General features: G+C 52.7%; 1 protein-coding gene across 1 annotated transcript in view; it reads right to left on the bottom strand.

Annotated features, from left to right (window-relative positions):
- The window catches only part of rab13 (RAB13, member RAS oncogene family), a 38,637-nt gene extending 26,683 nt beyond the window's left edge, over positions 1–11,954 (bottom strand). Inside the window, exon 1 of the mRNA XM_041181661.1 lies at positions 11,530–11,954. Coding sequence (XP_041037595.1) covers positions 11,530–11,653 — 124 coding nt within the window. The 5' untranslated portion in view covers positions 11,654–11,954. The remainder of the gene's footprint in view (positions 1–11,529) is intronic.
- Between the last annotated feature and the right edge of the window lie 13,965 nt (positions 11,955–25,919).

The following is a 25,919-nucleotide window of genomic DNA, read 5'->3' on the forward strand; positions in this document are numbered from 1 at the left end:
TAAATATGCTGCATTCTGGCATTTCTAAGCATTCTTTAACTCGCAAATCAACACGGGGGTGCTGGTGGCTTGGGATTCTGCAGGAGACCACAAAGATTTCAAAATTTCAGCTTTGTTTGTTTCCAATGGCTCACGCACTCCTCCCTATCTCTGTAAGCTCCTCCAGCCCCTACACCCCTCCCCATCTCTGTAACCTCCTCCAGCCCCTACACTCCTCCCTATCTCTGTAAGCTCCTCCAGCCCCTACACCCCTCCCTATCTCTGTAACCTCCTCCAGCCCCTACACCTCTCCGTGTCTCTGTAAGCTCCTCCAGCCCCTACACCCCTCCCTATCTCTGTAACCTCCTCCAGCCCCTACACCCCTCCCTATCTCTGTAACCTCCTCCAGCCCCTACACCCCTCCCTATCTCTGTAACCTCCTCCAGCCCCTACACCCCTCCCTATTCTCTGTAACCTCCTCCAGTCCCTACACTCCCCTGATCTCTGTAACCTCTTCCAACCCCTACATCCCTCCCTATCTCTGTAACCTCCTCCAGCCCCTACACCCCTCCTCATCTCTGTAATCTCCGCCAGCCCCTCCACCCCTCCCTATCTCTGTAACCTCCTCCAGCCCCTACACCCCTCCCTATTCTCTGTAACCTCCTCCAGTCCCTACACTCCCCTGATCTCTGTAACCTCTTCCAACCCCTACATCCCTCCCTATCTCTGTAACCTCCTCCAGCCCCTACACCCCTCCCTATCTCTGTAACCTCCTCCAGCCCCTACACCCCTCCCTATCTCTGTAACCTCCTCCAGCCCTTACACCCCTCCCTATCTCTGTAACCTCCTCCAGCCCCTACACCTCTCCGTGTCTCTGTAAGCTCCTCCAGCCCCTACACCCCTCCCTATCTCTGTAACCTCCTCCAGCCCCTACACCCCTCCCTATCTCTGTAACCTCCTCCAGCCCCTATACCCCTCCCTATCTCTGTAACCTCCTCCAGCCCCTACACCCTTCCCTATCTCTGTAACCTCCTCCAGCCCCTACACCCCTCCCTATCTCTGTAACCTCCTCCAGCCCTACACTCCTCCCTATCTCTGTAACCTCCTCCAGCCCCTACACCCCTCCCTATTCTCTGTAACCTCCTCCAGCCCCTACACCCCTCCCGATCTCAGTAATCTCCTCCAGCCCCTACACCCCTCCCTATTCTCTGTAACCTCCTCCAGTCCCTACACTCCCCTGATCTCTGTAACCTCTTCCAACCCCTACATCCCTCCCTATCTCTGTAACCTCCTCCAGCCCCTACACCCCTCCTCATCTCTGTAATCTCCGCCAGCCCCTCCACCCCTCCCTATCTCTGTAACCTCCTCCAGCCCCTACACCCCTCCCTATTCTCTGTAACCTCCTCCAGTCCCTACACTCCCCTGATCTCTGTAACCTCTTCCCACCCCTACATCCCTCCCTATCTCTGTAACCTCCTCCAGCCCCTACACCCCTCCCTATCTCTGTAACCTCCTCCAGCCCCTATACCCCTCCCTATCTCTGTAACCTTCTCCAGCCCCTACACCCCTCCCTATCTCTGTAACCTCCTCCAGCCCCCTACACCCCTCCCTATCTCTGTAACCTCTTCCAGCCCCTACACCCCTCCCTATCTCTGTAACCTCCTCCAGCCCCTACACCCCTCCCTATCTCTGTAACCTCCTCCAGCCCCTACACCCCTCCCTATCTCTGTAACCTCCTCCAGCCCCTGCACCCCTCCCTATCTCTGTAACCTCCTCCAGCCCCTACACCCCTCCCTATCTCTGTAACCTCCTCCAGCTCCCTACACCCCTCCCTATCTCTGTAACCTCTTGCAGCCCCTACACCCCTCCCTATCTCTGTAACCTCCTCCAGCCCCTACACCCCTCCCTATCTCTGTAACCTCTTCCAGCCCCTACACCCCTCCCTATCTCTGTAAGCTCTTCCAGCCCCTACAACCATCCGAGATCTCTGCTCTGCTCCAATTCCGGCCTCTTGAGCATCCCCCGATTCCCATTGCTCCACCATTAGCGGCTGTGCCTTCAGGTACATGGGGTCCTAAGCTCTGGAATTCCCTCCCTTAACCTCTCCGCCCCTCTCTCTCTCTCTCTCTCTCGCTCCAGCTTTAAGACGCTTCTTAAAACCGAGCTCTTTGGCTGAGCCTTCAATCACCTGCTCTAATATCACTTTATGAGGCTCAGGGTCAGATTTTACCCAATAATGCTGCAGTGGAGCACCTTGGGATATAATGCTGCATTAACGGCGCTGTATAAATCCCAGTTGTTGAACCTGGCAGCATTGGTCACCAAATTATCTCTGTGCATATTTTGAAGGGGATTTTCCTTGGCAAATCTTTGCTCGTTTCTCTCTCCATTGCCCCCACCCCTCGTCACCCTCTGCTTCTGGGGAAACAAACAGGAGGGAGACCCAGTCCTTTGCAGGTTTCTCCCACCCAATTCCCATCTCACGTGACAGAAAGGGTACCAGACTGATCCCGGGAATGACCAGGGGAGCAGTGCAAGCCTCGGAGCCATGGGTTTGGAGAGGGAGGGATGCAGGGAACAAAAAGAGAGGTAAAAAGATCAGCCATGTCTCCTGATTCTAAAGGCTGGACTTCATGCCGGCAAGTCAGCATGTGTGGCTGTCTGGCAAGGACCCAGCTTCAATGCCCTATTTGGCCGAATGCCCTGCTTTTTCTCCCCGCCTCAGCTCACACTGGAGGAGGGCCAGTTAGGTGCCAGCATCCTGCAGGGAGTAGGGGGGGGGGTCAGACAGCACCTTGGAGGTAAGGGACGGAAGGACGGCACAAGAAAAACACCAGCAACGCTGAACTGGTAACCAGAGTTTTGCCCACATCTGGAGGAGGTTTGAATATCTTCCTCCTTGATAAAGCACTTGGCACGTTAGCAAAGTCAACTGCGCTTGATGGGGACAGTGTAGAGGGAGCTTTACTCTGTATCTAACCCCGTGCTGTACCTGTCCTGGGAGTGTTTGATGGGGACAGTGTAGAGGGAGCTTTACTCTGTATCTAACCCCATGCTGTACCTGTCCTGGCAGTGTTTGATGGCGACGGCGTAGAGGGAGCTTTACTCTGTATCTAACCCCGTGCTGTACCTGTCCTGGGAGTGTTTGATAGGGACAGTGTACAGGGAGCTTTACTCTGTATCTAACCCCGTGCTGTACGTGTCCTGGGAGTGTTTGATAGGGACAGTGTACAGGGAGCTTTACTCTGTATCTAACCCCGTGCTGTACCTGTCCTGGGAGTGTTTGATAGGGACAGTGTACAGGGAGCTTTACTCTGTATCTAACCCCGTGCTGTATCTGTCCTGGGAGTGTTTGATGGGGACAGTGTAGAGGGACCTTTACTCTGTATCTAACCCCGTGCTGTACCTGTCCTGGGAGTGTTTGATGGGGACAGTGTAGAGGGAACTTTACTCTGTATCTAACCCCGTGCTGTACCTGTCCTGGGAGTGTTTGATGGGGACAGTGTAGAGGGAGCTTTACTCTGTATCTAACTCCGTGCTGTACCTGTCCATGGAGTGTTTGTTTGGCACAGTGTAGAGGGAGCTTTACTCTGTATCTAACCCCGTCCTGTACCTGTCCTGGGAGTGTTTGATGGGGACAGTGCAGAGGGAGTTTTACTCTGTATCTAACCCCGTGCTGTACCTGTCCTGGGAGTGTTTGATGGGGACAGTGTAGAGGGAGCTTTACTCTGTATCTAACCCCGTGCTGTACCTGTCCTGGGAGTGTTTGATGGGGACAGTGCAGAGGGAGTTTTACTCTGTATCTAACCCCGTGCTGTACCTGTCCTGGGAGTGTTTGATGGGGACAGTGTAGAGGGAGCTTTACTCTGTATCTAACCCCGTCCTGTACCTGTCCTGGGAGTGTTTGATGGGGACAGTGCAGAGGGAGTTTTACTCTGTAACCCGTACAGCCAATAAATTAGAAGCATCATAATGTAGGAAACACAGCAGCCAATGATCTTTATGTCCACCTAAGAGGGCAGGTGAGCCCTCATGTTTATCGTCTCATCGGAAAAGTGCAGTGCGGCCGACATTCAACACTGGCACTGGGAATTGTGTCAGCTTGGATTTTGTGCTCAGGTCTGAAGTGGATCTCGAACCCATTATCTTTCAAGAGGTGCAAGTAAAACCCACTGAGACACTGACAACTCCCAGCAGCCTGGAGATTATGATCCTGACAGGAAGGAGGTGGCAACCTCAGACACAAGGCCCGAGGGGGCGGGGGGGGGGGGGGGGGGTGGCGGCATTCGTAAACCTGGCCTAGCAGAATTGACAGAAGCCTGGGATCAGAGTCTTCTTGGTGGAGCAGCAGTGGGGAAGGGTGGGGTGGGGGCTGGGGCAGAAATGATTGTTTAGGTCCTTCAAAAGATTAGAGAAAATAACTAGAATTAAAGAAAATAGAAGAGGACACCATGATGCAAAACAATTTAAATACTTCAGCACCCAACATCCACCCACTTCCTTCCTCTCGTTCATTGGAGACACTTCAAAAGCATTTTCCGTAGGTTTTTCCAGAATTTTCTTGAATTTAGGACGTTTACCGAAAGAGGTTTTTTAACTGCAGCTTAGGATGGAAGGTCTGTGGTGTAGGCCACAGGCAGAGGCAATCTTATTCGAATCTCCCTCACGTACCACTCCTCATGATCCGTTTTGAGGGATGCCTTCAATGTAACACCCCTGAGCTGTAAGTGCAGCGTTCTGACCCTGGGTGACCCTAGGAGCTCCACTGCTCCTACGAAAAGATAGAGGAGGCCTTCACTTGGGTTGGAGTGGATCAGGTCCCAGAAGTGAAAATTCCATTACCTAATCTCTCAAGCAAGTGTCAGGCTGTAGCTCACTGACTCGCTCTCTCTCTCTCGCCTCTGAGTCAGAAGGTCGTGGCTTTGAGTGACCCTCCAGATAGGCTAGAGCACCAAAACCCAGGCCGACGACGCTCCTAGTGACAGTACTGATGGAGTGCTGCGCTGTCGGGGGCACCGAGTGCTGGAAGAGGTTAAATCGAGGACCCCGTCTTGTTGGTCCAGTTGGGCTGAATGGCCTGTTTCAGTGCTGGAGGAGCGACATAAAAAGAAAAGAGGCAAGGAAATGGGGACGGGCGGTGGTGAAGAAAACATAACCATCTCTCGATTTGCAAAGCATTAACTCTTAATGATGCAATTATCTAATTATGATCCAAGCATAAATAACTTTGCCCAAATAATTACTGTGGTTATGGAATGTATTCGGAAGAGAGAAAGTGATCTACTCTGACAAAAGGATTTGCAGTTGAGGTTGGGGCCTGCGGCTTTTGTAACTCCTTCGATGCCCACAAACAGCCTAACCCAGTTTTTCCGAAACAACTCATGGGTCACAGCATGGCGTAATAGGCTGGGTGTCTCATCTTTCACCCGCTCTGCCCTAACACAAAACAACGCAATGCTGGGTGACCCACGGGACTAAAGGGAGCCAACAGGAATACAAGAGGAGCACCCAACACTGGAAGGGACGGTTACCGGAGATGTGAGCCAATGATTCAAAAGGGGGTCTCATATCGTCTGCAGGATTTGTTAGCGTGTTGCCTTCCCCTGTTTATGGTGGATCTCGTTGGATAGCGGTTACACCGCAGTAAAACACTGTTTTATAAAACTAGATTGTCTGAGGTTAAAGCAGGCTTTGATCCAGGAGTTTGAGGTATAGTCATTACCGTAGTATTTGATGCCCGTTCCTTGGCACTGGAGTTCGGTCCACTTTAAATATTCAACCTCCCTCCAAGCTGTGGATCTGTTGACGGGTTTCGGTCTGGACGTTTGGGTAATATCCGTCCACCCCATTAAGACACCAACTTCATCCGCGCCATATCCTTCATACGTCCCTCTTGGACCCCCTTTATCCTTGAGGGATTCTTCGATTTCCCTGAGCACTTTGAGTTTCCTCAGGGAGTCGATTGTCTGTTTGCTTCCTGCCAGGTAAGCTTTCCCTCAGCATTGGTCTCCAACTCCTCAGTTCTGCTCTGAACTCCTCTCTCCTGTCCCTCCGAATTGCACCCACACCCCCCCCCCCACAACTCCCCCCGACACCCTGACCCTACACACCTTTCCTCCTTCATCCGTTGCCTTGACTATTCCATCGCTCGCCTCCCACCTTCCACTCTCCATAAAATTGAGCTCATTCAAAACTCTGCTGCCCCTGTATCCTAACCTGCATCAAGTCCCATTCACCTATCACCCACTGTGCTCGCTGGCCTGCATTGACTCCTGGTCTAGCAATGCCTCCATTTTAAAATTCCCCCACCCCTCTTTTCAAATTCTTGCACCCCCCCCAAACCCCTACCGCCCGCTACCCCCCCACTCCCAATCTCTGTAAACCCGCCAGCCCCTACAATGCTTCGAAACCTCTGCACGCCTCCAATTCTGGCCTTTTTAAAAATGTATTTGTTCATGGGATGTGGGTGTCGCTGGCAAGGCCCAGCATTTATTGCCCATCCCTAATTGCCCCCTTGAGAAGGTGGGGGTGAGCTGCCACCTTGAGCCACTGCGGTCCCTGTGGTGTAGGTACACCCACCATGCTGTTAGGGAGGGAGTTCCAGGATTTTGACTCAGTGACAGTGAAGGAACGGCCGATATATTTCCAAGTTAGGGTGGTGTGTGAGCATTTTGAGCATCCCCCAATTCCCATCGCTCCACCATTGGCTGTGCCTTCAGCTGCCTGAGGCCTTCAGCTCTGGAATTCCCTCCCTAAACCTCTCTGCTTCTCTCTCTCCTCCTTTAAGATGCTCCTTAAGACCAACTCTCTGTGACCAAACCTTTAGTCACATATCTTGTTGTGTGGTTTGGTGCCAAACCTTGTCTGATCATGTTCCTGTCAAGCAACTCGGGATATTTTAGGTTAAGGGTGCCATATAAATGCAAGCTATCGTTCCCTGTGTCCTCATCATCTCTGACTCTAACTCAATTCCTTGCCCAAAAGAAGTCAAGAGCTCCTCACCTCCCCCACGTCTACCCCTCCTTCTGCCTGCATTAGGCACCCAAGGCTGGCATCCCCTAACCACTGCATTTGGATCAGCTCTGCTGTCCTATTCTAGCTGTACTGTAGCCATCCAATTTAATGTAAAAGCCTGGCTTAAAATACCTATTCAAAAGGGTCTGTGGTTTTTGTTCACTAATGTCAGACTTCGCTCGGTGAGCACCAAGACAAATGGCAGCGCTTCTATTGGTCGATACAGACTTTAAACCCCAGTCCCCATCTGCCCACTCAGCTGGACTTTAAGAATCCCAAGGGCGCTATATCAATGAAGAGGAGCGGGGAGCTCTCCCCGGAGTCCTGGGGCCAATATTTATCCCCCGATCAAATATCACTAAACAAACACATTCACGCCACACAAGTGCTGGGAAATGACCATCTCCAACAAGAGAGAATCTAACCATGACATTCAATAGCATTACCGTCACTGAATCCCCCACTATCAACATCCTGGGGGTTACCATCGACCAGAAACTGAACTGGACCAGCCATATAAATACTGCGGCTACGAGATCAGGTCAGAGGCTGGGTATTCTGCACAGAGTCACTCACCTCCTGACTCCCCAAAGCCTGTCCACCAACTGCAAGGCACAAGTCAGGAGTGTGATGGAATACTCTCCACTTGCCTGGATGAGTGCAGCTCCCACAATACTCAAGAAGCTCAACACCAGGACAAAGCAGCCCCGCTTGATCGGCACCCCATCTACCACCTTCAACGTTCACCCCCTCCACCACTGACGCACAGTAGCAGCAGTGTGTGAACCATCTACGAGATGCACTGCAGCAACTCACCAAGGCTACTTCGACAGCACCTTCCAAACCCCCAACTTCCACCACCTAGAAGGACAAAGGGCAGCAGACACATGGGGATCACCACCACCTGCAAGTTCCCCTCCAAGCCACTCACCATCCTGACTTGGAAATATATCGGCCATTCCTTCACTGCCGCTGGGTCAAAATCCTGGAGCTCCCTCCCTAACAGCACAGTGGGTGTACCTACACCATATGGACTGCAACATTGAAGGAGGTGGCTCACCACCTCAAGGGACATTTAGGGATGGGCAATAAATCCTGGCCTAGCCAGCGACACCCACATCTCATTAAAAAAAACACATCATCTGGTCATTACCATGTTGCTGTTTGTGGGATCTTGCTGTGCGCAAATCGGCTGCCGTGTTTCCTACATTACAACAGTAAGCGTACTTTAAAAAATGCTTCGCCCTCTGTGAGGGGACTTGGCACACCCTGTGGTTGCGAAAGACGCTATAGAAATGCAAATTCTTTCTTTCGCCTCGCATCAATCAGTTAGCTGGATGGAAGGAATGGAAACTCAAAACAGTGAACGTCCTTCTTCAATTTAGGGTGCACCAGAGGTTTACACATACTCTGAAGTCCTAAATCGATGTTGAGTATGTCACAGATCAGATTTTACTTCACAGAAGTTTATGTCACACTTGCCGATATACTAAAGCGAAAAGCAACATTTGTATTAATGTAGTAGCTTCAGGACATACGAATCACCAGCTTCCACCGCTCTCTGGGGAAGGGTGTTCCACAGACACACGACCCTCTTGAGAGAAAAAAAATTCTCCTCATCTCCGTCTTAGGTGGGAGCCACTTTATTTTAAAACTGAGTCCCCTAGTTCTAGTCTCTCCCACACCCTCTCAGCATCCGCCCTGTCAAGTCCCCTCAGGACCTTATATGTTTCAATAAGGTCACCTCTCATTCTTCTAAACTCCAATGGATACAGGTCCTACGTGCCCAATCTCTCCTCATAAGATATCAAACCGCCCACCCCCCAATCCCAGGAATCAGTTGAGTGAACCTTCTCTGAACTGCTTCTAATGTAATTATGTCTTTTCCTAAATAAGGAGACCAAAACTGTATACAGTACTCTAGATGTGGTCTCATCAACACCCTGTACAACTTCAGCGAAACATCTCTACTTTTATATTCCATTCCCCTTGCAATAAATGACATTTCACTTGCCGGCCTAACTACTTCCGGACCTGCATACTAACTTTTTATGATTCATGTGCCAGGACACCCAGATCCTTCTATACTCAGAGTTCGGCAGTCTCTCGCCATTTAAATAAGATACTGCTTTTCTATTTTCCCTGCCAAATTTTTGCACACTCACTTAGCCTATTTATATCCCTCTGCAGACTCCTTATGTCCTCTTGACAACTTATTTTCCTACCTTTGTGTCATCTGCAAAGTTAGCAGCCATGCATCCTGAAACAAAGCACAGCAAATTCACACTCACAGCTACGAGGTGAACGATCAGATATCTGTTTTTAGCAATGTTGATTGAGGGGTAAATATTGGTCCCCAGGAGATCAGAGAGAACTCTCCCCATACTCCTCTTCAAATAGTGGCTGTGGAATTTTTAACATCCGCCTGGGCAAAGCGGATGGAGCCTCGCTTTAATGCTTCATCAGAAAGATGGCACCTCCGACAGAGCGGCACTCCCTCAGTACTGGCACCGGGAGTGTCGGCCTGGATTACATGCTCGATGAAGTGCATTTGTAGAGGACCTTTCACGGAATCAGAATATGCCAAGATGCTTCACAGCTGGGGGTGTCATTATGCAGGCAAACATGGCACCCAACACAAGAAATAGAGGCAGAAGTAGACCATTCGGCCCATCAAGCCTGCTCCGCCATTCTATACAATCATGACTGATTTTGGGCTTCAATTCCATTTTCTCCACCCGCTCCCCCATAACCCTTAATTCCCTAAGAGACCAAAAACCTGTCTATCCCAGCCTTAAATATATTCAACAATGGAGCATCCACACCCCTCTGGGGTCGAGAATTCCAAAGATTCACAAACCCTTTGAGTGAAGTAATTTCTCCTCATCTCAGTCCTGAATGATCGGCCCCTTATCCTGAGACCGGACCCCCCCCCCCCCAGTGTTTTAGATTCTCCCACCAGCGGGAACAATCTCTCAGCGTCCACCCTGTCAAACCTCTTCAGAATCTTGTAGGTTTCAACAAGATCGTCTCTCATTCTTCTAAACTCCAGAGATTAGGAGCAGGTCTCGAACCCACACCCTCCCCGCTTCAAGTGCTACCACTGAATCGAACATATATCTCCACACATTGGGTGGGACTAATCAGTGAGGAGGACTAGCCATACTTTAGTTAGCAGGCAAGGGGGAGGCAATATTCACTGAGAATAGGTTAAGAAGAGTACTGCAAGCACAAAAGATCTTCTTGGAAAGGGGTGCATGATATAGCCCAACAATATCCAACAGAAAAACAGAATTACCTGGAAAAACCCAGCAGGTCTGGCAGCATCGGCGGAGAAGAAAAGAGTTGACGTTTTGAGTCCTCATGACCCTTCAACAGAACTAGCAATATCCAATAGAGGGTGTTTAGGGTGCGAGAGGGGAGTTCAAAGTGGGCACCAATGCTACCAACACTGACTGCACTTCAACAGAACGCCAGTGATCCATAACCTGTGTGGCTCCCTTCCCTCACCCTGCACCAGTCGTCTTGCTGTTCCTGTGCTGCGGTAAGTTTTACCAAACAGAGCCCCGAGGACCAGTCAAACGCAGAATACAAACATATGGCTCGGGAGCAGGAGGAGGCAGTTCGGCCCCTCGAGCCTGCCCCGCCATCCAATAAGATCACAGCTGATGCGACTGTGGCCTTGACTTCACATTCCCACTACCCCACCGGTATCCCTCGACTCCCTTGTTAGTCATGAATCTATCCACCTCTGCCCTGACCCAATACGTTCATTGGCCTTGCCTCCACCACTTTGGAGTTCCAAAGATTCATGACCCTCTGATAGAAAAAAATTCCTCCTCATCTCTGTCTTAAATGAGAGACCCCTTATTTTTAAACCATGTCCCCCACAAGGGGGAATGTCCTCTCAGCATCCACCCTGTCAAGTCCCCTTATATGTTTCAATAAGATCACCTCTCATTCCTCTAAACTCCAAAGGATGCAGGTGCAACCTGTCCAACCTTTCCCCATAAGGTGACCCACAGCCACCCCCAATCCCATGTATGGGTCGAGTGAACCTTCACTGAACTACTTCTAACGCATTTATATCCTTTCTTAAATAAGGAGACCCAAACTGTACAGAGATGTGGTCTCTATGCGACTGCAGAGCAACAACAGGGAGCAAAAAAAAAACACAGGAATAAGCAGGCGGGGGCGGGGGGTGGAATCAAAACTGTTTTAGTTTCAGATGAATGACTTACAAAGAGAAAAATTAAATGGAGATTTCAGTCTGACTCGCTCAGCAAGGGCCAATCCCAGCAAAAGTTTTTTTAAAAAAAAACTTTTCACTGCTTCTTTCCTTGTTTTTTTTTAAATAATTTTTTTGGGGGGAGGTGGGGGTGAAATCTGTTTTATATTATAATAAAATACACACACACACATACACATACACACAATGGATCAGTTATATCCCAGACTGACAGGAGAGAACAGAAAGTGCAGAGAGGCAGAGGGAAGAAAAGTTTTGCTTCTCTCTCTCTCTCTCTGTAAACTTACCGATGGTGGAGATGTAGGTGCTGTTGAAGTTGTCATCGGCGAAGCGAATGATCAGACAGGTCTTCCCCACTCCGCTGTCCCCGATCAGCAGCAGTTTGAAGAGATAGTCGTACGCTTTCGCCATCTTGGACCCAATCCTTCTTGGAGGAGTCTGCTTTAGAGAGGGGAAGGAAGAGAAGAGAAGGGAAGGGAAAGGAACTCTCCTTTCGTATCAAGGAGTGGCTACAAACCTTTGCCTGCCTGTCCAGCATCAGCTCAAGCAAGCCCTCCCTCCCAGCGCAGCTTTGCAACTAAACAGAGACACCACCACTGCGAATTTCGTTCTGCTACCCTCCCACACACAATAAAACCAACTCTCCTCCTCCTCTAAAGAGGAAGGTTTCCAAACAAAAAGTTTGTTTCTGTTTTGCATATCAAAACTTTTTTTTAAAAACCCTGCCCCAACTTAAAAGGACAACAAAGCTGAGTGGTCAGACAATCTGTCCACCCCCCACCACCACCCCCCCATCTCACCAAGCTTTTGTGTTCAGTTTTGGCTGGAGAGCTACTTATTTACTTTGCACAAATGATTCACATGCAGTCAGAAACTGTTGGCCATTTTGCTTTTAAAAATTAACTTGAGTCCAAGCCCAGGAATGATGACAGTTTTCTGGCTTCGCTTTGGTGTGTGTGTGTGGGTTTTGATGTGAGGATCAGTTTGAGAGCTTTGGTATGTAGAATCAGGCAAATGGCTTAGAACGCACAAGGCAGATTTAAAAATCAGTTAGAATCAGCAGAAACTTGCAAAAAGACGGGTGTCGGCTACCAGCATCGGCTTGGCCCCTCCCTGGCATTACCAGAATTTGCATTTATACAGCCTCTCTAATCTTTTTAAAAATTGTTCTTTCACAGGGCATTGCTGGCAAGGCCAGCATTTCACAGAATCACGCGGTGCAGAAGAGGCCCTTCAGCCCATCGAGTCTGCACCGACACGTGAGAAACACCCAGACCTGCCTCCCTGATCCCATTTACCAGCACTTGGCCCACAGCCTTGAATGTTATGACGTGCCAAGTGCTCATCCAGGTTTGTTGCCCATCTCTAATTGCCCCTTGAACCGGGTGGCCTTGCTCGGCCACATCAGAGTCAACCACGTTGCTGTGGGTCTGGAGTCACGTGTAGGCCAGACCGGATAAGGATGGCAGATTTCCTTCCCTAAAGGGGGCATTAGTGAACCAGATGGGGTTTTTATGACAATCTATGATGGTTGCCTTGGTCACCATCACTGAGATTGGCTTTTCAATTCCAGATTTTATTGACTGAATTCAAATTCCACCAGCTGCTGTGGTGGGATTTGAACCCACATCATCAGCGTATTAGCCTAGGCCTCTGGATCACTAGTCCAGTGACATTAACACCACACCGCTTTCTCCCCAGTTTGGACTGATAGTTAGACTTGCAATCTCAGCCCAGGGTACTACTGGGAACAAAAACAAACAGTGCTGGAAAAACTCAGCGGGTCTGACAGTATCTGTGGAGAGAAAGAGAGAGCTGATGGAAAAGTTAACTCTGTCCTTCTGTCCACAGATGCTGCCGGACCTGCTGAGTTTTTCCAGCACTGTTTGTTTTTGTTTCAGCTTGCTGGCATCCTCAGTATTTTGCCTCTACCATTGGGAAGTGCTGGTGTGGGGGATTGCAAAATGTTGCTCTGGGGTAAATATGTGTGGTTGGGGGGGGGAGCATTGAACTCAAATTGTGGGCAGAGATGAGGAGTTTTGTTCACTGGCAATGCTGTCCATCAACAATCCCTGCTTTGTCTGCTGGGGCAGAATTATACGTTCCCTGGTCGGTGAATTTGAAGGTGGGGGTGGTGTAGCCGTCACACTCTCCAGATGGCCTTCCCACTGGGCTCTGGCACGGTCCCACCTCTCCGTGATTTTACGGTCAGATTGGCTGGTAGCTCTCTGAGGTGGGACACCCTCCCCAAGAGAGCAGCACAAGGCCTGCCTCCTGTCAGTTAACACTCTTTGGAGCATGAAGTGGCAGTGGAGGGAATATCACTGCTGACAAATCAGGCAGCGGGAAGGGAAACCACCATTTGAGAAACCTCCCTCCCTATCTCTGTAACCTCCTCCAACCCCTACAAACCCTCCCTATCTCTGTAACCTCCTCCAGCCCCCACACCACTCCCTATCTCTGTAACATCCTACAGACCCTACACCCCTCCCTATCTCTGTAACCTCCTCCAGCACCTACACCCCTCCCTATTTCTGTAACCTCCTCCAGCCCCTACACCCCTCCCTATCTCTGTAACCTCCTCCAGCCCCTACACCCCTCCCTATCTCTGTAACCTCCTCCAGCCCCTACACCCCTCCCTATCTCTGTAACCTCCTCCAGCACCTACACCCCTCCCTATTTCTGTAACCTCCTCCAGCACCTACACCCCTCCCTATCTCTGTAACCTCCTCCAGCCCCTACACCCCTCCCTATTTCTGTAACCTCCTCCAGCACCTACACCCCTCCCTATCTCTGTAACCTCCTCCAGCACCTACACCCCTCCCTATCTCTGTAACCTCCTCCAGCCCCTACACCACTCCCTATCTCTGTAAAATCCTCCAGCCCCTACAAATCTCCCGATCTCAGTAACTTCCTCCAGCCCCTACACAGCTCCCTATCTCTGTAACATCCTCCAGCCCCTACACCCCTCCCTATCTCTGTAACCTCCTCCAGCTCCTACACCCCTCCCTATCTCTGTAACCTCCTCCAACCGCTAAAAAACCCTCCCTATCTCTGTAACCTCCTCCAGCCCCTAAACCCCTCCCTATCTCTGTAACTTCCTCCAGCCCCTACACCCCTCCCTATCTCTGTAACCTCCTCCAGCCCCTATGCCCCTCGCTAGCTCTGTAACCTCCTCCAGCCCCTACACTCCCTCCCTATCTCTGTAACCTCCTCCGGCCCCTACACCCCTCCCTATCTCTGGAACCTCCTCCAGCCCCTAAACCCCTCGATAGCTCTGTAACATCCTCCAGCCCATACACCCCTCCCTATCTCTGTAACCTCCTCCAGCCCATACACCCCTCCCTATCTCTGTAACCTCCTCCAGCCCCTACACCCCTCCCTATCTCTGTAACCTCCTCCAGCCCCTACACTCACCCCTATCTCAGTAACCTCCTCCAGCCCCCATACCGCTCATTATCTCTATAACCATCTCCAGCCCCTACACCCCTCACTATCTTCGTAACCTCCTCCAGACCTTACACCACTCCCAATCTCTGTAACCTCCTCCAGCCCCTACACACCTCCCTATCTCTGTAACCTCCTCCAGCCACTACACACCTCCCTATCTCTGAAACCTCCTCCAGCCTCTACACCCCTCGCTATCTCTGTAAACTCCTCCACACCCTACACACCTCCTTATCTCTGTAACCTCCTCCACCCCCTACACAACTCCCTATCTCCGTAAGCTCCTCCAGCCCCTACACCACTCCCTTTCTCTGTAACCTCCTGCAGCCGCTACACCCCTCCCTATCTCGGTAACCTCCTCCAACCCCTACACCCCTCACTAACTCTGTAACCTCCTCCAGCCCCTACACCCCTCCCTATCTCTGTAACCTCCTCCAGTCCCTACACAACTCCCTATCTCGGAAACCTCCTCCAGCCTCTACACCCCTCCCTATTTCTGTAACCTCCTCCAGCCCCTATACCCCTCACTATCTCTGTAATCTCCTCCAGTATCAAAACCCCCCCTATCTCTGTAACCTCCTCCAGCCCCTACACCCCTCCCTATCTCTGTAATCTCCTCCAGTCCCTACACCCCTCCCTAACACTGTAACCTCCTTCAGCCCCTACATCCCTCCCTATTTCTGTAACCTCCTCCAGCCCCTACACCCCTCCATATCTCTGTAACCTCCTCCAACCCCTACACCCCTCCCGATCTCTGTAACCTCCTCCAGCCCCTACACCCATCCCTATCTCTGTAACCTCCTCCAACACCTACACCCCTCCATATCTCTGTAACCTCCTCCAGTCCCTACACCCCTCCCTAACTCTGTAACCTCCTCCAGTCCCTACAGCCCTCCCTATCTCTGTAACCTCCTCCAGCACCAACACACCTCCCTATCTCTGTAACCTCCTCCACCCCCTACACACCTCCTTATCTCTGTAACCTCCACCACCCCCTACACACCTCCCTATCTCCGTAAGCTCCTCCAGACCCTACACCACTCCCTATCTCTGTAACCTCCTGCAGCCGCTACACCCCTCTCTATCTCGGTAACCTCCTCCATCCCCTACACCCCTCACTATCTCTGTAACCTCCTCCAGCCCCTATACACCTCCCTATCTCTGTAACATCCTCCAGCCCCTACACACCTCCCTATCTCGGAAACCTCCTCCAGCCTCTACACCCCTCCCTATTTCTGTAACCTCCTCCAGCCCCTATACCCCTCACTATCTCTGTAATCTCCTCCAGTATCAAAACACCTCCCTATCTCTGTAACCTCCTCCAGCCCCTACACCCCTCCTTATCTCTGTAATCTCCTCCAGTCCCTACACCCCTCCCTAACACTGTAACCTCCTTCAGCCCCTACACCCCTCCCTATTTCTGTAACCTCCTCCAGCCCCTACACTCCTCCCTATCTCTGTAACCTCCTCCAACCCCTACAACCCTCCCTATCTCTGTAACCTCCTCCAGCCCCTACACCCATCCCTATCTCTGTAACCTCCTCCAACCCCTACACCACTCCATATCTCTGTAACCTCCTCCAGTCCCTACACCCCTCCCTATCTCTGTAACCTCCTCCAGTCCCTACACCCCTCCCTATCTCTGTAAGCTTCTCCAATCCCTAAACCCCTCCCTATCTCTGTAACCTCCTGCAGCCGCTACACACCTCCCCATATCTGAAACCTCCTCCAGCCTCTACACCCCTACCTATTTCTGTAACATCCTCCAGCCCCTACACCCCTCACTATATCTGTAACCTCCTCCAGCCCCTACAACCCTCCCTATATCTGTAACCTCCTCCAGCCCCTACAACCCTCCCTATCTCTTTAACCTCCTCCAGCCCCTACAACCCTCCCTATCTCTGTAACCTCCTCCAGCCCCAACACCCCTCCCGATTTCTGTAACCTCCTCCAGCCCCTACACCCCTCACTATATCTGAAACCTCCTCCAACCCCTACACCCCTCCCTATCTTTGAAACCGCCTCCAGTCCCTACACTCCTCCCTATCTCTATAATCTCCTCCAGCCCCTACACCCCTCCCTATCTCTGTAATCTCCTCCAGTATCAACACCCCTCCCTAGCTCTGTAACCTCCTCCAGCCCCTACACCCCTCCCTATCTCTGTAACCTCCTCCAGCCAGTACACCCCTCCCTATCTCCGTAACCTCCTCCAGCCCCTACACCCCTCCCTATCTCTGTAACCTTCTCCAGCCCCTACACCCCTCCCTATCTCTATAACCTCCTCCAGCCCATACACTCATCCCTATCTCTGTAACCTCCTACAGCCCCCATACCCCTCACTATCTCTGTAACCATCTCCAGCCCCTACACCCCTCACTATCTTTGTAAACTCCTCCAGACCTTACACCCCTCCCAATCTCTGTAACCTCCTCCAGCCCCGACACCCCTCCCGATCTCTGTAAGCTCCTCCAGCCCCTACACACCTCCCTATCTCGGAAACCTCCTCCAGCCTCTACACCCCTCCCTATCTCTGTAACCACCTCCAGCCCCTACACACCTCCCTATCTCTGTAACATCCTACAGCCCCTACACCCTCCATATCTCTGTAACCTCCTCCAGCCCCTACACCCCTCCCTATCTCTGTAACCACCTCCAGCCCCTACACCCCTCACTATCTCTGTAACCTCCTCCAGCCCCTACACCCCTCCCTATCTCTGTAACCTCCTCCAGCCCCTACAACCCTCCCTATCTCTGTAACCTCCTCTAGCCCCTACAACCCTCCCTATCTCTGTAACCTCCTCCAGCCCCAACACCCCTCCCGATCTCTGTAACCTCCTCCAGCCCCGACACCCCTCACTATATCTGAAACCTCCTCCAGCCCCTACACCCCTCCCTATCTTTGAAACTGCCTCCAGTCCCTACACTCCTCCCTATCTCTGTAATCTCCTCCAGCCCCTACACCCCACCCTATCTCTGTAATCTGCTCCAGTATCAACACCCCTCCATATCTCTGTAACCTCCTCGAGCACCTACACCCCTCCCTATCTCTGTAACCTCCTCCAGTCCCTACACCACTCCCTAACTCTGTAACCTCCTTCAGCACCTACACCCCTCCCTATTTCTGTAACCTCCTCCAGCCCCTACACCCCTCCCGATCTCTGTAACCTCCTCCAGTATCAACAGCCCCCTCATTCTCTGTAACCTCCTCCAGCCCCTTCACCTCACCCTATCTCTGAAACCTCCGCCAGCCCCTACACCCCTCCCTATCTCTGCAACCTCCTCCAACCCCTACACCCCTCCCTATCTCTGTAAACTCCTCCAGCCCCTACACCCATACCTATCTCTGTAACCTCCTCCAGCCCCTACGCCACTCATATCACTGTAACGTCCTCCAGTCCCTACACCCCTCCCTATCTCTGTAACCTCCACCAGTCCCTACACCCCTCCCTATCTCTGTAACCTCCTCCAGCCCCTACACACCTCCCTATCTCTGAAACCTCCTCCAGCCTCTACACCCCTCCCCATTTCTGTAACCACCTCCAGCCCCTACACACCTCCCTATCTCTGTAACCTCCTCCAGCCCCTATAGCCCCCCTATCTCTGTAACTTCCTCCAGCACCTACACCCCTCCCTATATCTGTAAACTCCTCCAGCACCTACAACTCCCCCATATCTGTAACAACCTCCAGCCCCACACCCCTCCCTATCTCTGTAACCTCCTCCAGCCCCTACACCCCTCCCTATCTCTGTAACCTCCTCCAGCCCCTAAACCACTCCCTATCTCTGTAACTCCTAAAGCCCCAACACCCATCACTATCTCTGAAACCTCCTCCAGCCCCTACACCCCTCCCTATCTCTGAAACCGCCTCCAGTCCCTACACTCCTCCCTATCTCTGTAATCTCCTCCAGCCCCTACACCCCTCCATATCTCTGTAACCTCCTCCAGCCCCTACACCCCTCCCTATCTTTGTAACCTCCTCCAGTCCCTACACCCGTCCCTAACTCTGTAACCTCCTCCAGCCCCTACACCCCTCCCTATCTCTGTAACCTCCTCCAGCCCCTAAACCCCTCCCTATCTCTGTAACCTCCTCCAGCATCAACATTCCTCCCTATCTCTGAAACCTCCTCCAACCCCTACACCCCTCCCTATCACTGTAACCTCCTCCAGCCCCTACACCCCTCCCTATCTCTGTAACCTCCTACAGCCCCAACACCCCTCCCTACCTCTGTAACCTCCTCCAGCCCCTACACCACTCCCTATCTCTGTAACCTCCTCCAGTCCCTACACCCGTCCCAATCTCTGTAACCTCCTCCAGCCACTACACCACTCCATATCTCTGTAACCTCCTCCAGCCACTACACCACTCCCTATCTCTGTAACCTCCTCCAGTCAGTACACCCGTCCCTATCTCTGTAACCTCCTCCAGTCCCTACACCCCTCCCTATTTCTGTAACCTCCTCCAGCACCTACACCCCTCCCTATCTCTGTAACCTCCTCCAGCCCCTATACCCCTCCCTATCTCTGTAACCTCCTCCAGCCCCTACACCCCTCACTATCTCTGTAACCTCGTCCAGCCCCTACAACCCTCCATATCTCTGTAACCTCCTCCAGACCCGACAACCCTCCCTATCTCTTTAACCTCCTCCAGCCCCTACAACCCTCCCTATCTCTGTAACCTCCTCCAGCCCCAACACCCCTCCCGATCTCTGTAACCTCCTCCAGCCCCTACACCCCTCACTATATCTGAAACCTCCTCCAGCCCCTACACCCCTCCCTATCTTTGAAACCGCCTCCAGTCCCTACACTCCTCCCTATCTCTGTAATCTCCTCCAGCCCCTACACCCCTGCCTATCTCTGTAATCTCCTCCAGTATCAACACCCCTCCCTATCTCTGTAAACTCCTCCAGCTCCTACATCCATCCCTATCTCTGTAACCTCCTCCAGTCCCTACAGCCCTCCCTATCTCTGTAACCTGCTCCAGGCCCTACACCCCTCCCTATCTCTGTAACCTCCACCAGTCCCTACACACCTCCCTATCTCTGTAACCTTCTCCAATCACTACAACCCTCCCTATCTCTGTAACCTCCTCCAGCCCCTACACACCTCCCTATCTCTGAAACCTCCTCCAGCCTCTACACCCCTCCCTATTTCTGTAACCTCCTCCAGCCCCTACACACCTCACTATCTCTGTAACCTCCTCCAGCCCCTATAGCCCCCCTATCTCTGTAACTTCCTCCAGCACCTACACCCCTCCCTATATCGATAAACTCCTCCAGCCCCTACAACCCCCCCATATCTGTAACCAACTCCAGTCCCTACACTCCTCCCTAACTCTGTAACCTCCTCCAGCCCCTACACCCCTCCCTATCTCTGTAACCTCCTCCAGCCCCTAAACCCCTCCCTATCTCTGTAACCTCCTCCAGCATCAACATTCCTCCCTATCTCTGAAACCTCCTCCAACCCCTACACCCCTCCCTATCACTGTAACCTCCTCCAGCCCCTACACCCCTCCCTATCTCTGTAACCTCCTACAGCCCCAACACCCCTCCCTACCTCTGTAACCTCCTCCAGCCCCTACACCACTCCCTATCTCTGTAACCTCCTCCAGTCCCTACACCCCTCCCTATCTCTGTAACCTCCTCCAGCCACTACACCACTCCCTATCTCTGTAACCTCCTCCAGCCACTACACCACTCCCTATCTCTGTAACCTCCTCCAGTCAGTACACCCGTCCCTATCTCTGTAACCTCCTCCAGTCCCTACACCCCTCCCTATTTCTGTAACCTCCTCCAGCACCTACACCCCTCCCTATCTCTGTAACCTCCTCCAGCCCCTATACCCCTCCCTATCTCTGTAACCTCCTCCAGCCCCTACACCCCTCACTATCTCTGTAACCTCGTCCAGCCCCTACAACCCTCCATATCTCTGTAACCTCCTCCAGACCCGACAAACCTCCCTATCTCTTTAACCTCCTCCAGCCCCTACAACCCTCCCTATCTCTGTAACCTCCTCCAGCCCCAACACCCCTCCCGATCTCTGTAACCTCCTCCAGCCCCTACACCCCTCACTATATCTGAAACCTCCTCCAGCCCCTACACCCCTCCCTATCTTTGAAACCGCCTCCAGTCCATACACTCCTCCCTATCTCTGTAATCTCCTCCAGCCCCTACACCCCTGCCTATCTCTGTAATCTCCTCCAGTATCAACACCCCTCCCTATCTCTGTAAACTCCTCCAGCCCCTACATCCATCCCTATCTCTGTAACCTCCTCCAGTCCCTACAGCCCTCCCTATCTCTGTAACCTGCTCCAGGCCCTACACCCCTCCCTATCTCTGTAACCTCCACCAGTCCCTACACACCTCCCTATCTCTGTAACCTTCTCCAATCACTACAACCGTCCCTATCTCTGTAACCTCCTCCAGCCCCTACACACCTCCCTATCTCTGAAACCTCCTCCAGCCTCTACACCCCTCCCTATTTCTGTAACCTCCTCCAGCCCCTACACACCTCACTATCTCTGTAACCTCCTCCAGCCCCTATAGCCCCCCTATCTCTGTAACTTCCTCCAGCACCTACACCCCTCCCTATATCGATAAACTCCTCCAGCCCCTACAACCCCCCCATATCTGTAACCACCTCCAGCCTCACACCCCTCCCTATCTCTGTAACCTCCTCCAGCCCCTACACCCCTCCCTATCTCTGTAACCTCCTGCAGCCCCTACACCACTCCCTATCTCTGTAACTCCTCCAGCCCCAACACCCCTCACTATCTCTGAAACCTCCTCCAGTCCCTACACCACTCCCTATCTCTGAAACTGCCTCCAGTCCCTACACTCCTCCCTATCTCTGTAATCTCCTCCAGCCCCTAAACCCCTCCATATCTCAGTAACCTCCTCCAGACCCTACACCCGTCCCTATCTCTGTAACCTCCTCCAGTCCCTACACACCTCCCTATCTCTGTAACCTCCTCCAGCCCCTACACCCCTCCCTATCTCTGTAACCTCCTCCAGCCCCTGTACCCCTCCCTATCTCTGTAACCTCCTCCAGCCCCTACACCCCTCACTATCTCTGTCACCTCCTCCAGCCCCTACAACCCACCCTATCTCTGTAACCTCCTCCAGCCCCAACACCCCTCCCGATCTCTGTAACCTCCTCCAGCCCTACACCCCTCACTATATCTGAAACCTCCTCCAGCCCCTACACCCCTCCCTATCTTTGAAACCGCCACCAGTCCCTACACTCCTCCCTATCTCTGTAATCTCCTCTAGCCCCTACACCCCTGTCTATCTCTGTAATCTCCTTCAGTATCAACACCCCTCCCTATCTCTGTAAACTCCTGCAGCCCCTACACCCCTCCCTATCTCTGTAACCTCCTCCAGTCCCTACTCCCCTCCCTAACTCGGAAACTTCCTCCAGCCCCTACATCCCTCCCTATCTCTGTAACCTCCTCCAACCCCTACACCCCTCCATATCTCTGTAACCTCCTCCAGTCCCTACACCCCTCCCTATCTCTGTAACCTCCTCCAGTCCCTAAAGCCCTCCCTATCTCTGTAACCTGCTCCAGCCCTTCACCCATCCCTATCTCTGTAACCTCCTCCAGTCCCTACACCCCTCCCTATCTCTGTAACCTTCTCCAATCCCTACACCCCTCCATATCTCTGTAACCTCCTCCAGCCCCTACACACCTCCCTATCTCCGAAACCTCCTCCAGCCTCTACAGCCCTCCCTATTTCTGTAACTTCCTCCAGCACCTACACCCCTCCCTATTGCTGTAACCTCCTCCAGCCCCTACAAACCCCCATATCTGTAGCACGTCCAGCCCCACATCCCTCCCTATCTCTGTAACCTCCTCCAGCCCCTACACCCCTCCATATCTCTGTAACCTCCTCCAGCCGCTACAACCCTCCCTATCTCTTTAACCTCCTCCAGCCCCTACAACCCTCCCTATCTCTGTAACCTCCTCCAGCCCCAACACCCCTCCCGATCTCTGTAACCTCCACCAGCCCCGACACCCCTCACTATATCTGAAACCTCCTGCAGCCCCTACACCCCTCCCTATCTTTGAAACCGCCTCCAGTCCCTACACTCCTCCCTATCTCTGTAATCTCCTCCAGCCCCTACACCCCTGCCTATCTCTGTAATCTCCTCCAGTATCAACACCCCTCCCTATCTCTGTAATCTCCTCCAACCCCTACCCCCCTCCATATCACTGTAACCTCCTCCAGCCCCTACACCCCTCCCTATCTCTGTAATCTCCTCCAGTATCAACACCCATCCCTAGCTCCGTAACCACCTCCAGCCCCTACACCCCTCCCTATCTCTGTAAACTCCTCCAGCCCCTACACAACTCCCTATCTCTGTAACCTCCTCCAGTCCCTACACCCGTCCCTATCTCTGTAACCTCCTCCAGCCCCTACACCACTCCCTATCTCTGTAACCTCCTCCAGTCCCTACACCCCTCCCTATCTCTGTAACCTCTTCCAGCCCCTACACCCCTCCCGATCTCTGTAACCTCCTCCAGCCCCTACACCACTCCCTATCTCTGTAACCTCCTCCAGTCCCTACACCCCTCCCTATCTCTGTAACCTCCTCCAGTCCCTACACCCCTCCCTATCTCTGTAACCTCCTCCAGCCCCTACAACACTCACTATCTCTGTAACCTCGTCCAGCCCCAACACCCCTCCATATCTCTGTAACCTCCTCCAGCCCCTACAACCCTCCCTTTCTCTGTAACCTCCTCCAGCCCCAAAACCCCTCCCGATCTCTGTAACCTCCTCCAGCCCCTACACCCCTCACTATATCTGAAACCTCCTCCAGCCCCAACACCCCTCCCTATCTTTGAAACCGCCTCCAGTCCCTACACTCCTCCCTATCTCTGTAATCTCCTCCAGCCCCTACACCCCTCCCTATCTCTGTAACCTCCTCCAATCCCTACACCCCTCCCTAACTCTGAAACCTCCTCCAGCCCCTACATCCATCCCTATCTCTGTAACCTGCTCCAGGCCCTACACCCCTCCCTATCTCTGTAACCTCCTCCAGCCCATACAACCCTCCCTATCTCTGTAACCCCCTCCAGGCCCTATACCTGTCCTATCTCTGTAACCTCCTCCAGTCCCTACTAAGCTCCCTATCTCTGTATCCTCCTCCAGCCCCTACTACCCTCCCTATCTCTGTAACCTCCTCCAGCCCCTGTACCCCTCCCTATCTCTGTAACCTCCTCCAGCCCCTACACCCCTCACTATCTCTGTCACCTCCTCCAGCCCCTACAACCCACCCTATCTCTGTAACCTCCTCCAGCCCCAACACCCCTCCCGATCTCTGTAACCTCCTCCAGCCCTACACCCCTCACTATATCTGAAACCTCCTCCAGCCCCTACACCCCTCCCTATCTTTGAAACCGCCACCAGTCCCTACACTCCTCCCTATCTCTGTAATCTCCTCCAGCCCCTACACCCCTGTCTATCTCTGTAATCTCCTTCAGTATCAACACCCCTCCCTATCTCTGTAAACTCCTCCAGCCCCTACACCCCTCCCTATCTCTGTAACCTCCTCCAGTCCCTACTCCCCTCCCTAACTCGGAAACCTTCTCCAGCCCCTACATCCCTCCCTATCTCTGTAACCTCCTCCAGTCCCTACACCCCTCCCTATCTCTGTAACCTCCTACAGCCCCTAAACCCCTTCCTATCTCTGTAACCTCCTCCAGCCCTACACCACTCCCTATCTCTGTAACCTCCTCCAGTCCGCTACACCCCTCCCTATCTCTGTACCTCCTCCAGTCTCTACAATCCCCCCTATCTCTGTAACCTCCTCCAATCCCCTACAACACTCACTATCTCTGTAACCTCGTCCAGCCCCAACACACCCTCCATATCCCTGTAACCTCCTCCAGCCCCTACAACCCTCCCGATCTCTGTAACCTCCTCCAGCCCCAAAACCCCTCCCGATCTCTGTAACCTCCTCCAGCCCCTACACCCCTCACTATATCTGAAACCTCCTCCAGCCCCAACACCCCTCCCTATCTTTGAAACCGCCTCCAGTCCCTACACTCCTCCCTATCTCTGTAATCTCCTCCAGCCCCTACACCCCTCCCTATCTCTGTAACCTCCTCCAATCCCTACACCCCTCCCTAACTCTGAAACCTCCTCCAGCCCCTACATCCATCCCTATCTCTGTAACCTGCTCCAGGCCCTACACCCCTCCCTATCTCTGTAACCTCCACCAGTCCCTACACTCCTCCCTATCTCTGTAATCTCCTCCAGCCCCTACACCCCTGTCTATCTCTGTAATCTCCTTCAGTATCAACACCGCTCCCTATCTCTGTAAACTCCTCCAGCCCCTACACCCCTCCCTATCTCTGTAACCTCCTCCATTCCCTACTCCCCTCCCTAACTCGGAAACCTCCTCCAGCCCCTACATCCCTCCCTATCTCTGTAATCTCCTCCAACCCCTACACCCCTCCATATCTCTGTAACCTCCTCCAGTCCCTACACCCCTCCCTATCTCTGTAACCTCCTCCAGTCCCTAAAGCCCTCCCTATCTCTGTAACCTGCTCCAGCCCTTCACCCATCCCTATCTCTGTAACCTCCTCCAGCCCCTACACCCCTCCCTATCTCTGTAATCTCCTCCAGCCCCTACACCCATCCCTATCTCTGTAACCTTCTCCAGCCCCTACACCCATCCCTATCTCTGTAACCTCCTCCATCCCCTAAACCCCTCCCTATCTCTGTAACCTCCTCCAGCCCCTACACCCCTCCCTATCTCTGTAATCTTCTCCAGCCCCTACAACCCCCCCATATCTGTAACCTCCTCCAGCCCCTACACCCCTCCCTATCTCTGTAACCTCCTCCAGCCCCTACACCCCTTCCTATCTCTGTAACCTCCTCCAGCCCCTACACCCCTCCCTATCTCTGTAACGTCCTCCAGCCCCTACACCCATCCCTGTCTCTGAAACCTCCTCCAGCCCCTACACCCCTCCCTATCACTGTAACCTCCTCCAGCCCCTACACCCCTCCCTATCTCTGTAACCTCCTCCAGCGCCTACACCCCTCCCTATCTCTGTAACCTCCACCAGCCCCTACACCCCTCCCTGTCTCTGAAACCTCCTCCAGCCCCTACACCCCTCCCTATCACTGTAACCTCCTCCAGCCCCTACACCCCTCCCTATCTCTGTAACCTCCTCCAGCCCCTACACCCCTCCCTATCTCTGTAACGTCCTCCAGCCCCTACACC

Source organism: Carcharodon carcharias, assembly GCF_017639515.1.
Source record: "Carcharodon carcharias isolate sCarCar2 chromosome 36 unlocalized genomic scaffold, sCarCar2.pri SUPER_36_unloc_1, whole genome shotgun sequence".
Classification (NCBI taxonomy): domain Eukaryota; kingdom Metazoa; phylum Chordata; class Chondrichthyes; order Lamniformes; family Lamnidae; genus Carcharodon; species Carcharodon carcharias.